The 12,251-nt window shown below is 50.2% G+C and overlaps 1 protein-coding gene across 1 annotated transcript in view; it reads right to left on the minus strand.

The window, feature by feature from the left end:
* LOC146869448 (butyrophilin subfamily 1 member A1-like) overlaps window positions 1–12,251 on the minus strand; it is a 57,520-nt gene that overhangs the window by 14,637 nt on the left and 30,632 nt on the right. Inside the window, exon 2 of the mRNA XM_085599853.1 lies at window positions 9,205–9,320. Coding sequence (XP_085455979.1) covers window positions 9,205–9,292 — 88 coding nt within the window. The 5' untranslated portion in view covers window positions 9,293–9,320. The remainder of the gene's footprint in view (window positions 1–9,204; window positions 9,321–12,251) is intronic.

Below are 12,251 nucleotides of genomic sequence, written 5' to 3' on the forward strand. Positions count from 1 at the left end.
AAGCAGGAGGAAGAGATGGTATTGACCTGCTTAGTCATGGAGAGGGTGGAGTCGAGGATGGCCCCTAGGTTGCGTGCGTGGTCGGTCAGTGTTGGAGCTGTTCCCAGTGCGGTCAGCCACCAGGAGTCGTCCCAGGCCAAAGGGGTGGATCCGAGGATGGAGACCTCCATCTTGTCCGAGTTCAGCTTCAGTCGGCTGTTCCTCATCCATTCGGCTACGGCCTTCATTTCTTCGTGGAGGTTGATTTTGGCGGTGTGGGGGTCCTTGGTGAGGGTTGAGGATCAGCTGGGTGTCATCGGCGTAAGAGATGATGTTGAGGTCGTGCAATCGGGCGACGTGGGTAAGCGGTGCCATGTAGATGTTAAACAACGTTGGGCTGAGGGATAAGCCCTGGGGTACGCCGCAGATGATCTCAGGGGCTTCAGAGCGGAAGGCGGACACTCTGTGTTCTGCCAGAGAGGAAGGAGGTGGTCCAGTCCAGGGCCTTCGCCACTCAGCTGATTGCTTGCTGACGTGGACAAGGTCTTACCAGCTGCCGCGACGTGATTGGCCTGTTGCCAGGACACGCCCACTAGCGAAGCCACGCCCCCTTTCACACAAAACGCGCGCTGACTACGAGCGCAGCGTTTTGCTAGCTTTAGCTCCTGAGGCACAGCCGGGAGCAGGGACAAACAGCTAATTTTACTTATTTCTAATAACTATTGTGAATTGTTTTAAAATCGCCGATTCTGTTGATCCCTCGCCACTCAGCTGATTGCTTGCTGACGTGGACAAGGTCTTACCAGCTGCCGCGACGTGATTGGCCTGTTGCCAGGACACGCCCACTAGCGAAGCCACGCCCCCTTTTAACCCCTCCCCTCCTCCGCCACAAAGCATGAGCCCCCACCGGAAGCGCAGCGGACGAGCGCAGCGGGCGCGACGATTGCGCGCCGAAGGCGCGCCTAAGGCAAGCCCGTCTGCGCCCGTCCGCGACCAGACGGGGCCAGGGGCCATAAACCCTGATCCCCACACTCTTCTGGTCAAGACCTATTCCTCGGCGGCCCTTCGTAGCATAGGCAGTGGAGTCGGTGCTCACTGTACCCATATCTACGCCCCTACAGAGCTTCCTACTCAATGCCCATTCTGTAAATATTCCTTCCGCCATCCCTATAAGTCTATTTTGGCACAAACATATCGCATGTTTGCCCTAAATTGCCGCTCCCTACCCAAACATAGCACGCAGATTGCTATGTTGCTAGAGGAACAAAAACCAGACGTCCTTTTCCTGACGGAGACATGGCTTAAGGCGCACTCCGAGCCAGACGTCGTATCAGCTCTACCTACAGGGTATCATATTGTCCGGCTAGACAGATCGGAGGGGGAGGTCTGGCGATCGTATTGAAGACCCAGTACCAATGCCGCACCTCAACAGAAACCATTCCCGAGTGTGAGAGCATGGCTTTCTGCATCGAGATGAATGCTAATAGCTCTTTCTCCGGCACCCTGATTTATCGCCCCCCAGAACAACCTAAAATGTTCCACAGATCTCTTCCAGAGATTATAGCAGAAAGAACTATGGCTGCGGCCAACCACACGGTTTTAGGGGACCTTAATTTCCACTTTAACTCCCCCTCAGACCAATTCGCTAAGGAAATAACAGAGGACCTTGGAGCTCTTCAAATGTCCCAGCTGGTGTCAGCTCCAACTCACGAAAAGGGCAATTTGCTGGACCCCATATTCAGCAACTGCCCGGGTCTGACGGTCGATTTACCTATTCCCATCCCATGGTCGGACCACTTTCTGGTCCCGTTTACTTGGACCACACAAAAAGTCCCCCAGTTACCACCCCAATCCACGACCAGAAGAAATTGGAAAAAGCTCCCTTTGCATGCCTGGGTACACATTCTGGACGCTACTCGTCCACTACCCTGCCCAGACCCTAATGTGGCAAATAGTAATTTTGTAGACTGGATTACAAATTCATTGGACCCGATCCTCCCTCTTCGCAGATCCTCCTCAAAGAAAATACACAAATCTGCACCCTGGTTCTCCGAATCCCTGAGGGAACTAAAACGCCGTTGCAGGCAACAAGAGAGAGCCTGGCGACTAGATTTCCTTCCGGACAAAAAGGCCGCCTATAAAGAGGCGATTAAAACTTATAAAACAGGAATCAGGCTCGCCCAAGCAACCTACTACTCAGATAAAATTTCTGAAGCTAAATCTAAGCCGAAGGAAATCTTTAGTATAATAAAGCTATGCACCAGCCCCAATACAGCAACCCCGCCCAATAAAACCCAGGACCAATGTAATGAGCTTGCTAACTTTTTTCATGACAAAGTTGTAAAAATCTACTCTACATTCCCATTAGTAGCTACAAACCGGGACGCGACTGCCTCACCTCTTCCTAGATCGCACCTTCATCCCGAGCAGCCCTCCCTTGAGCACTTCCCTCTTCTGGATCTCGACACCTTAGATAAGGTGGCACGCCAAGTTAAATCAGGCTCCCCATGTGACCCTGCCCCCCCAGATGTCCTGCTGCAGGCATCTAAAACCACCTTGCCAATAATGCTGGAACTTCTCAACTCGTCCATCTCTGCATGCGTAGTCCCCACGACATGGAAGCAAGCCATGGTGCGGGTGCTGCTAAAAAAACCTAGCCTAGATCCCGATGATAACGCTAGCTATCGCCCCATCTCACTTCTCCCTTGGGTCAGCAAGGTCCTGGAGAAGTTTGTAAACGCCCAACTCGTTCAGTTCCTGGAGAACCATTCTCTGCTACACACATCGCAGACAGGCTTTAGACCAAAGCACGGTACTGAAACCGCCTTGCTAGCAGTCACAGAAGAATCTCGAAGGGTACTGGATCAGGGGGGATCAGTGGCAGTGATCCTCCTTGATCTAAGTGCCGCATTCGATACGGTCAGCCATAACACCTTGCTGAACCGTCTCCATGACATCGGAGTATCTGGCGACGCACTAAGGTGGTTTGAGTCTTTCCTGTCGGAGAGATCCTTTCGGATCTTTGATGGCGAGACAATGTCCTCCAGGAAAACCCTCAGCTGCGGAGTACCACAGGGCTCTTCCCTGAGCCCTGTGCTGTTCAACGTATACATGAGGCCGCTGGCGGGTGTCGTCGAACCGTATGGCATCAAAATTGTGTCATACGCCGACGACACTCAACTAGTGGTCTCATTGGCCGCTAGCAACAACAGGCAATGCCCGGCAGATCTGCTAAAATGCTTAGAGGATGTCAAGGGATGGATGACCTCCTCCTCCCTAAAACTGAATGGGGACAAGACGGAGCTAATGCTCCTAGGCCCAACCCCCCCAGTACCTTTCACCTCTCTATGGCCCTGTACTCTGGGTCCCCCCCCCACCCCCAAGGAAAGTGTGAAGAGCCTAGGAGTGTGGCTGGATAACAAACTCTCGTTTACCACCCAGGCCACGAAGTTGTCCGCCACATGCTTTGGCCTACTAAGAATTCTCAGAAAGATCCTTCCACTTCTACCGTTAGAAGCTAGAAAGGTGGCGGTACAAGGCCTCATTCAGTCTCGTCTGGACTCGAATAATGCCCTGTATGTTGGGGCTCCTGAAATGACCCTCCGGAAATTACAGATCGTGCAAAACTGTGCAGCTCGCACCCTGCTACAGATTCCACGATCCCAGTCAGCCAGACCTGCTCTGAAGAGTCTCCACTGGCTGCCAGTGAGGCAGAGAGTAGCATTCAAGGCGTTATGCATGGCACATCACGCCTTTTGGAAAACAGGCCCACCCATTAACAACGACCTTGTAACCCCCTATCACCCAAACAGGAACCTTAGGTCGATGGAAGCCTTTCTTGCTGTTGTTCCCAGAGTGAAGAGAGCCAGGTCGGGTGGCAGGCTGTTCTCTCTAAACACTGCCAAACTCTGGAACGCCCTTCCCCTCTTACTCCGATCGAATCCAAATCTGCTTTCATTCCGGAAAAACTTGAAGACACTACTGTTCGCTAAATCCTTCGTGTCTTAATTCCTCCGTTCCTGGTCTCTCCGCCTCAGCACAACTTAGCGCTTGGACGCCCCCGGGCAGCAATCGCGCTCAATAAATTTATTTTCATTTTCATTTTCATTTCCTTCTCTTGGATACCGGCGTCGTGGAGGCATGTTCGTAGTGTGCGGTATATGGTCCCAAAAGAGAGACCTATTAGCTATGCCAATGCTTGTTATTTTTGCACCAGTGGAAACGTTGTGTGGAAGGGCGGCCTCTTGTACCATCACTACTGGAATTTGTTTGCATCCACTGTTTTCGTGTGTGGGGGGCGAAGGAGGAGCGTTTCTAGGCAGACGTGAAGTGGTGCTGAGTGGCAGACTTTGCACAAAATTGTGAGATTTCCTTCAGAGTATCTACTTTCATGGAAAACCATTTGTTTCTAGACGTCCTAAGGTCGCCACTCGTGTCCTCCTTAATAGAAAAGCCCAGCTTAACTTGCAAACTTCGCATTATCGCATAGACTCAAGATACAGGATCAATCCCTGCACTTTTGAAACAGGCCTTCATCCTTCTAAGGTCCATCATGGAGTTTCATGAGCTGGAGATACATAGCATGGTTACTCCGGCACTTTCTGAATGTGGTGATTTACGATTCTGTCTTGATTGGCTGAGAGTCGAATGCCCCCTGTTGGTACCTGCCGTGACCTGTATGTCACTAGTACAAAGTGTACGAAGGCTCAATAAGTGTATCTGCTTCTGAGGGAAGTGAAGCGACTAGAATTCAGTTTAGAAACATCTGCTGTTCACAACGATTAGAAACAGTGAAATTGTGCACTTCAGTGTTAGATCAGTATAAAAGATCAGTATAAAGTTAATACTGTTATTGCTATGAATTCCACTATATTCATTATTGTTATTATCATTATTAATAATATTATAGGAAATCAGGAGTTTAACGATGTAATTAGATTTAGCTGCACTTTATGTGGCGGGCTGTGGCAACTCCTGGGAGGATCAGGCGAGCTGTGCCTGTCAGATGCAAAGGCTGAGGATCAGGCGAGCTGTGCCTGTCAGATGCAAAAGCAGAGGACAAGGCGAGCTGTGCCTTTCAGATGCACAGGCCGAGGACAAGGCGAGCTGTGCCTTTCAGATGCACAGGCCGAGGACAAGGCGAGCTGTGCCTTTCAGATGCACAGGCCGAGGACAAGGTGAGCTGTGCCTGTCAGATGCAAAGGCCGAGGACAAGGCGAGCTGTGCCTTTCAGATGCACAGGCCGAGGACAAGGCGAGCTGTGCCTTTCAGATGCACAGGCCGAGGACAAGGCGAGCTGTGCCTTTCAGATGCACAGGCCGAGGACAAGGCGAGCTGTGCCTGTCAGATGCACAGGCTGAGGACAAGGCGAGCTGTGCCTTTCAGATGCACAGGCCGAGGACAAGGCGAGCTGTGCCTTTCAGATGCACAGGCCGAGGACAAGGCGAGCTGTGCCTTTCAGATGCACAGGCCGAGGACAAGGCGAGCTGTGCCTTTCAGATGCACAGGCCGAGGACAAGGCGAGCTGTGCCTTTCAGATGTATAGGCCGAGGACCAGGCGAGCTGTGCCTGTCAGATGCAAAGGCCGAGGACAAGGCGAGCTGTACCTGTCAGATGCAAAGGCTGAGGATAAGGCGAGCTGTACCGGTCAGATGCAAAGGCTGAGGAAAAGGCAAGCTGTGTCTTTCAGATGTACAGGCCGAGAACAAGGCGAGCTGTGCCTTTCAGATGCACAGGCCGAGGACAAGGCGAGCTGTGCCTTTCAGATGCACAGGCCGAGGACAAGGTGAGCTGTGCCTTTCAGATGCACAGGCCGAGGACAAGGCGAGCTGTGCCTTTCAGATGCACAGGCCGAGGACAAGGCGAGCTGTGCCAGTCAGATGCAAAGGCCAAGGACAAGACGAGCTATGTCTTTCAGATGCACAGGCCGGGGACAAGGCGAGATGTGCCTTTCAGATGCACAGGCCGAGGACAAGGCGAGCTGTGCATTTCAGATGTACAGGCCGAGGACAAGGCGAGCTGTGCCAGTCAGATGCAAAGGCCTAGGACAAGTCGAGCTATGTCTTTCAGATGCACAGGCCGAGGACAAGGCGAGCTGTGCCTTTCAGATGTACAGGCCGAGGACAAGGCGAGCTGTGCCTTTCAGATGCACAGGCCGAGGACAAGGTGAGCTGTGCCTTTCAGATGTACAGGCCGAGGACAAGGTGAGCTGTGCCTTTCAGATGTACAGGCAGAGGACAAGGTGAGCTGTGCTTTTCAGATGCACAGGCCAAGGACAAGGGCGATGTGTCTTTCAGATGTACAGGTCGAGGACAAGGCGAGCTGTGCCTTTCAGATGTACAGGTGGAGGACAAGGCAAGCTGTGCCTTTCAGATGTACAGGCCGAGGACAAGGTGAGCTGTGCCTTTCAGATGTACAGGCCGAGGACAAGGCGAGCTGTGCCTTTCAGATGTACAGGAAAAGGACAAGGCGAGCTGTGTCTTTCAGATGCTAGGCCGAGGACAAGGCGAGCTGTGTCTTTCAGATGCACAATCCGAAGTCAAGGTGAGCTGTGTCTTTCAGATGCACCGGCCGAAGACAAGGCGAGCTGTGCCTGTCAGATTCACAGGCTGAGGACAAGGTGAGCTGTGCCTTTTCAAATGCACCGGCCGAGGACAAGGTGAGCTGTGCCTTTTCAAATGCACAAGCCGAGGACAAGACGAGCTGTGTCTTTCAGATGCACGGGCCGAGGTCAAGGCAAGCTGTGGAGGTCAGATGCACAGGCTGGGGAAAAGGTGAGCTGTGCCTTTCCAGATGCACAGGCTGAGGAAAAAGTAAGCTCTGCCTTGCAGATGCAAAGGCCGAGGACAAGACGAGCTGTGCCTGCCAGATGCACAGGCTGACATCTCATTTTCAGGGCCTGGATGTCCCCTGCATGGTCCTGGAGAGTGTACACCTCCATCCTATGTTCCAAGTGACTCAGTGTTTTGAATTTTACTTCAGTGAACACAGCAATCACATGTTGTCTTAGGGATTTCCCATTTACAAGGGCTGTGACCCCTCTGTGATCGAAGGAGCACCCAAAAAGCACCCTTCTTTTGCCCTCTCTACAATTTGTGGGACTAGTAGTAATAGTAGTTCTCATTTGGATCTTCATCGGGGTAAGCTGCCTACCTTCCTCCCCTATTTAAAGGGCTCTGGCAGTTTCTCATAGCTGGCGTCTTCTACTTCCATCTATGAACAAGCATTGGCAATGGCAACAGATTTCATCTTTTCGACAGCTATTGGCTTTGCCACTGTCTTACAGTCATGTTGGAGAGGAGTGGGGCTCTTGTGCAGCATGGCTAACAATTAGAAAAAGGTGCTACGACATGGCCAGTGCTGGCCGTGTCAGTCCTTTTTTTTCTTACGGTGTGTGGGGGTGGACAACATGGACAACAGCAGATAAGATGGGAGGCAACAGGTAATCAGACAATAAAAAACTATGATGCATCCAGCGCTGGCTAGATCACAGACATTTTTCTTCTTCTTGTGGGTGTGGGGACAACATAGACAAGGGGCGAGAGGGAGGGAGGAAGCAATACGGGCAATGGGAGGGTGGGGGGATTAAGCAATACAAACAAGAGTGGGAGAGGAAGAGGCAACACGTAAAAGGGGGAATGGAAGAAGCAGCATGTACAAGGGGGTGGGAGTGGAAGAAACAACACAGAAAACGAGATGGGAGTAGAAAAATCAACAATGGGGGGCGAGAGATGAAGAAGCAACACAGACAAGGGGGCTTGGGAGGGGAACAGGGAAGCAAGCAACATTAAAAGGGGGCATAGGAAGTGGAAGAAGCAACACGGACAAAGATGACAGGAAAGAAGAAATGGAAAATGGTACCTCAATCACAGCACAAGAAGCAGAAGGACATAAAACAAGATGAAGCAGTCAGTACTTGGTCCATGCACCACACAAAGAAAAGGAGGTGAGGCGGACACGCTGGTCAATTAAGGGACAGTAGAGAAGAATGACAATGAAGCCAACAAATGGTAAACAATGGGTAGCAGTACTGTATTCCAGCACTTCAAGGAGGAAGGTGTCTCAGCTTCTGAGTCTTCTTGAGCTACCAGAAAAGGTGAGTACGTCTGCTCAGTAGCCGGAATTGCTGACATAAATGGTCTATAAGACTAGAGAGCAGGATTTAAATTCCATTCTGCATGTTATGGGGAGCCAGTGGAGGTCCTTAGGTATGGGGTGATGCGACTTAATTTGATAGAGTAGAGGAAAATCTAGACCACTGAGTAAAGCGGGGGAATCGCAGGGGTTTCTGAAGGATGGCGTTTCCAAAGTTCAACGGGTGGCTGTTTAAAGATGGGCGACTTGAATGAGGTAGTTGATTTTCTTCAAGAATGGATATACAAGTTACCTACCTTTGCCTCATTCTTAACGTGTAAGAACCGTGGGAACGTTTATAGTGATGTTACGGTGTCTTTAAGAATTATCCTTGCGGGAATCCATTTGTGAGGGTAATGGACCTCACTTTGGACCCCAGCCAGACTCCAGTGACTGCTCCTTCCCCTCTTAACACACCCTTTTCTGTGCCTGGGGAGCGGAGGTGCTTTGAGGATGGGGTCTTTGGATCTATTTTGGGTGCAGGGTTGTTTTTGGGCCCGAAGAAGACTTCTGCAGGGCTGCGCAGGGGTCTGGCTCGGCCGTGGTGCACAATCCCCCAGGAAGCCGCTCTACCGCCAACCACGGCAGCATGCTGTGACTACACGGCCATTTAAAAAGAACGTGGAGTATGCATACCGGTAAACCATCAGGGCCACGCTAGCGACCCACGACATCTGAAGTATCAGCATGTCCAGAATTGGAAACAATGAACAGACGTCTTATGGGTAAGCCTAAACGTAACTTATATATTGAGGTTAACATTAAATAACGGACGTGCTGTAAAGCTATTTATTTCCTGTATTTATTGTGCTTTTCTGAATTTTGAGTGGTTAACCAACATCACCTTCCTGAATAAGCCTCGAACTCCTGTGTCTTGTTACCCACAGTGTCAAGTGCTAAAAGGGTGAACATGGTATTCAGCTCAGATCCAGTAGTAAGGAAGCTGAGGAGCGCCAGTGATAAACCACCCTAATTATTACAGTCCGGTCATCACGGAGTGTCCTGGGACCCCCACCAACCTGCTCTTACCTTCATCAATCAGTGTCTCCCCCTTCCTCCCTTAATGGTCTCACAATGAAGGGTTTTGTTCACCTTTAAGTTCTCGCATCCACTCCTGCAGGCTGGTATCCGGAGTGCTGCGGCTCTGCAGACCCCGCTCCTTGTCAACAGCTTCATCCATGGGAACGAGTTCCTTCCCAATCCAACACCTGAGAGTAATACAAGGAGATTTAACATCAGTGTCTGGCTCCAAAATGTAAGCAGGAGAGGAGGATTGTATGTCGGAATCACACAAGCGTTTAGAGCGCATGCCTTTTTAACACCAGCATTAGTACGAACGCGTCGTAATGACACATTCCTTTCGCACGCAAGTTGTTACAAATACTTGCCTTAGGGGGGCGCTGGACTTTGGTTTAGTATAATTCACTAACCAAACTCCAGTCTGCGCAACAGTAGGGAAGGTGTTGGACTTTACATGCAGCACTTCTCCAACACTGCGCCCCCTTACAACAAGTCGTTGTAATGACTAGCCTGCTAAAATAAGACGTGTTAACGATACATTCGTTCTATTGCCGGCGCAGTAAAGGCACAGTGTCCCCTGAAGAAGGGAGTGTGATCCCGAAATGCATTGGGCACCAGACATGTGATTGGACATGAAACTTTCATTTGTCTTATAGGCCACATAATGTTGATGTGGAATCTAAAAATCAGTGAACAAATGTTAGTAATTTGATAAATTGTTTGATTAAAAACAAAGACTGAAATGAACAGTAATGTTGGTCATAATATTAATGTTTAAATTTGTGATGAAGAATTGTTGATAAATTCATCAGCTGTACAGCCAGGTCACAAGTGATGAGTGACACTTGAGGTATAGTTGCATTATCGTACGTGTGCAGAGCAGTTACACATTCCTGACCAGCACGCTATACCTGAAAACTTAGGTTCATTAATTAATTCATTTGCAGTTGTACTCAGTGAACACATAAAGAGGTGTGTGCAATACACATACAGCTTGTGTGCCATGCTTGCAGACACTGCGTGCAGTATAGGTAAGTAACGTCTACAGCAGGCCTTACAGCACTAATGCATGGTGCACTATACTACATGTGAGAGCATTACTGCACGAGTTAGATATGCCCCTGTGCTAGTCAGTTCCATTGTTGACAGTACAAGTGATCAACGACGCCATTTTAAAAGCATGTGCTGGACACTGGTGAAAACAAGTTCCCAAGCTACACGATGGCTTCACTGAAAATAGGGATGTTTGGCATGAAACATCTTGTATTAATAAACCCACACTTATGTCAGCCTTGGATTTAATAATACATGCACACAGAGGGCACTTTAGCGGTGCTACTGGTTTTCGCCAGTCATCCACCAATGATAAAATGTCTGAACCCCAAGGCTGAGGGCCTTTGATCTCAGGAGGTCAGAAACAAAGCCTGCTCGGGCAGAGGGTGTTTACACCCCATCCCACTGGATGACCTGCAGAGTAGCATTCCAAGGCAGGCAGCTTCAAAGAGCCCACCAGCTTTGGTATGCAAATCTGGCTTCCCTCACAGGAGAGAGTGCCGCCCCCTTTGTCCAGAGCCCTTTGGCACCTGGACAGGCGGGAAAATTAGCTAGCCACATAGAAGTGTTCACCCTCAGGCTAGTACCACCCCTAAGGTGGGCTACCTGAGGTGGAGGCAACTTTTCAGAGTTAGCCATCTTGGTGATGGCAAATTTAGGATCTCTGGGGCAAGGTTAAGCCCTATTCCCACAGGAAGTGGTAATATAGGCGGCATAGTGACCCCAGGAGTAGGTAGCCCAAACTCCCCTAAAGCCCCTAAGTTCAGTATTCAGGGGAGACCCTGGTGCCGGAAAATCTGATCCTGCCGACCAAAAGAAGAAGAAGGATCAAAGAGCTGGGAAAGCAAGAACAGCAGAAGAAGCAACTCACTTGGCACCAGCCCTGCCGGCTGTTCACGTCTCCTCGACAACTGCCCCAAAGTTGACTCACCCTGCAAGCTGCTAATCCTCCAAAACCTGCGAGGACTGCCAGCCCTTCTCCAGAAACACAGGAACTCTCGTGGAGTAGCAGAGCTGCTTCCCTACATCCCGCAGATACCAACAAAAGAACTGCGAGACTCCAAGAAGGCAAAAACCAAATGCCAGAAAGCACTAATGCACCCTTGCTGCCTACCCCTTGCAGGAGTGGGCCAATGGTGCCAAAGTGGTCCCTAAACCCTCTAAACCCAAAGCCCACCTTGAATTTCCACGCTGTGGACTACGACGCCACCTGCAGTCTCTGTTTGTAGGCCCCCTCTACCACGACTGCTCCCAGTGACAAAAAACCGATGCCTAAGGACACCTCTATACCTGTCGCCTGTGAAGAAGAGGACCAAAGGTGTTCCTACGTCCCCAGGCATCGTGAGCCATGAGCCCCCCTGTTGGTGCAGCCCGACTGGCCTCCCAGTCCACACCTGCAGCCCGTTTTCACGCAGACAGATCCCCGTTGACTTACATCGGGCAGCCGACGCTGCATTGCACCCCTGCACGTGGCTACCATAGTGCTGCTCGAGGTGACTTGCAGGTGCTGTCTGGAACCTTGCCCCATACTCACCTTAAGACCAGGAGATTGGTCTTGTTAGGTCGCTGTACTCTACCTGAATGCCGTACTTGGTTTTCCTCCCATAGGATAACATTGCAGCTTCTGAAAAAACGTTGTCAACTTTGTAAAACGTAAAGTATTTCTCTTGCAAAACATACTTACCAGACCGTATGGATTCTAGTATAGTATAAAGATATGTGTTATTTTTATAAATTGGTGTGGATCTCCTTGAGTTATGTGCATCATTTATTGGCTGTGTGTGTATTCTGCAGATGTCTAACACTCCTCTCTGGTAAGCCTAAGGCTGCTCGACCACACTACCCCCTAGAAGAGCTCTGTGTGATTGCTAGAGCAAGCCCCTGTCCACTGATAACAAAATACCTGGACTCTGTGCATGCTATACCTCTTTTTGGCATATCATATAAAGAGTCAGCTTTCTAAAGTGGTATGTCCTGGAACCCCTATCTTTACAGACACGATGGCCAAGCAGGAGTGGTGATGTGCAAGGTGTCTCTAAGATCAAATATATGGACAACAGCACCTG

This window comes from Triturus cristatus, chromosome 1_1 (assembly GCF_964204655.1).
Source record: "Triturus cristatus chromosome 1_1, aTriCri1.1, whole genome shotgun sequence".
Classification (NCBI taxonomy): domain Eukaryota; kingdom Metazoa; phylum Chordata; class Amphibia; order Caudata; family Salamandridae; genus Triturus; species Triturus cristatus.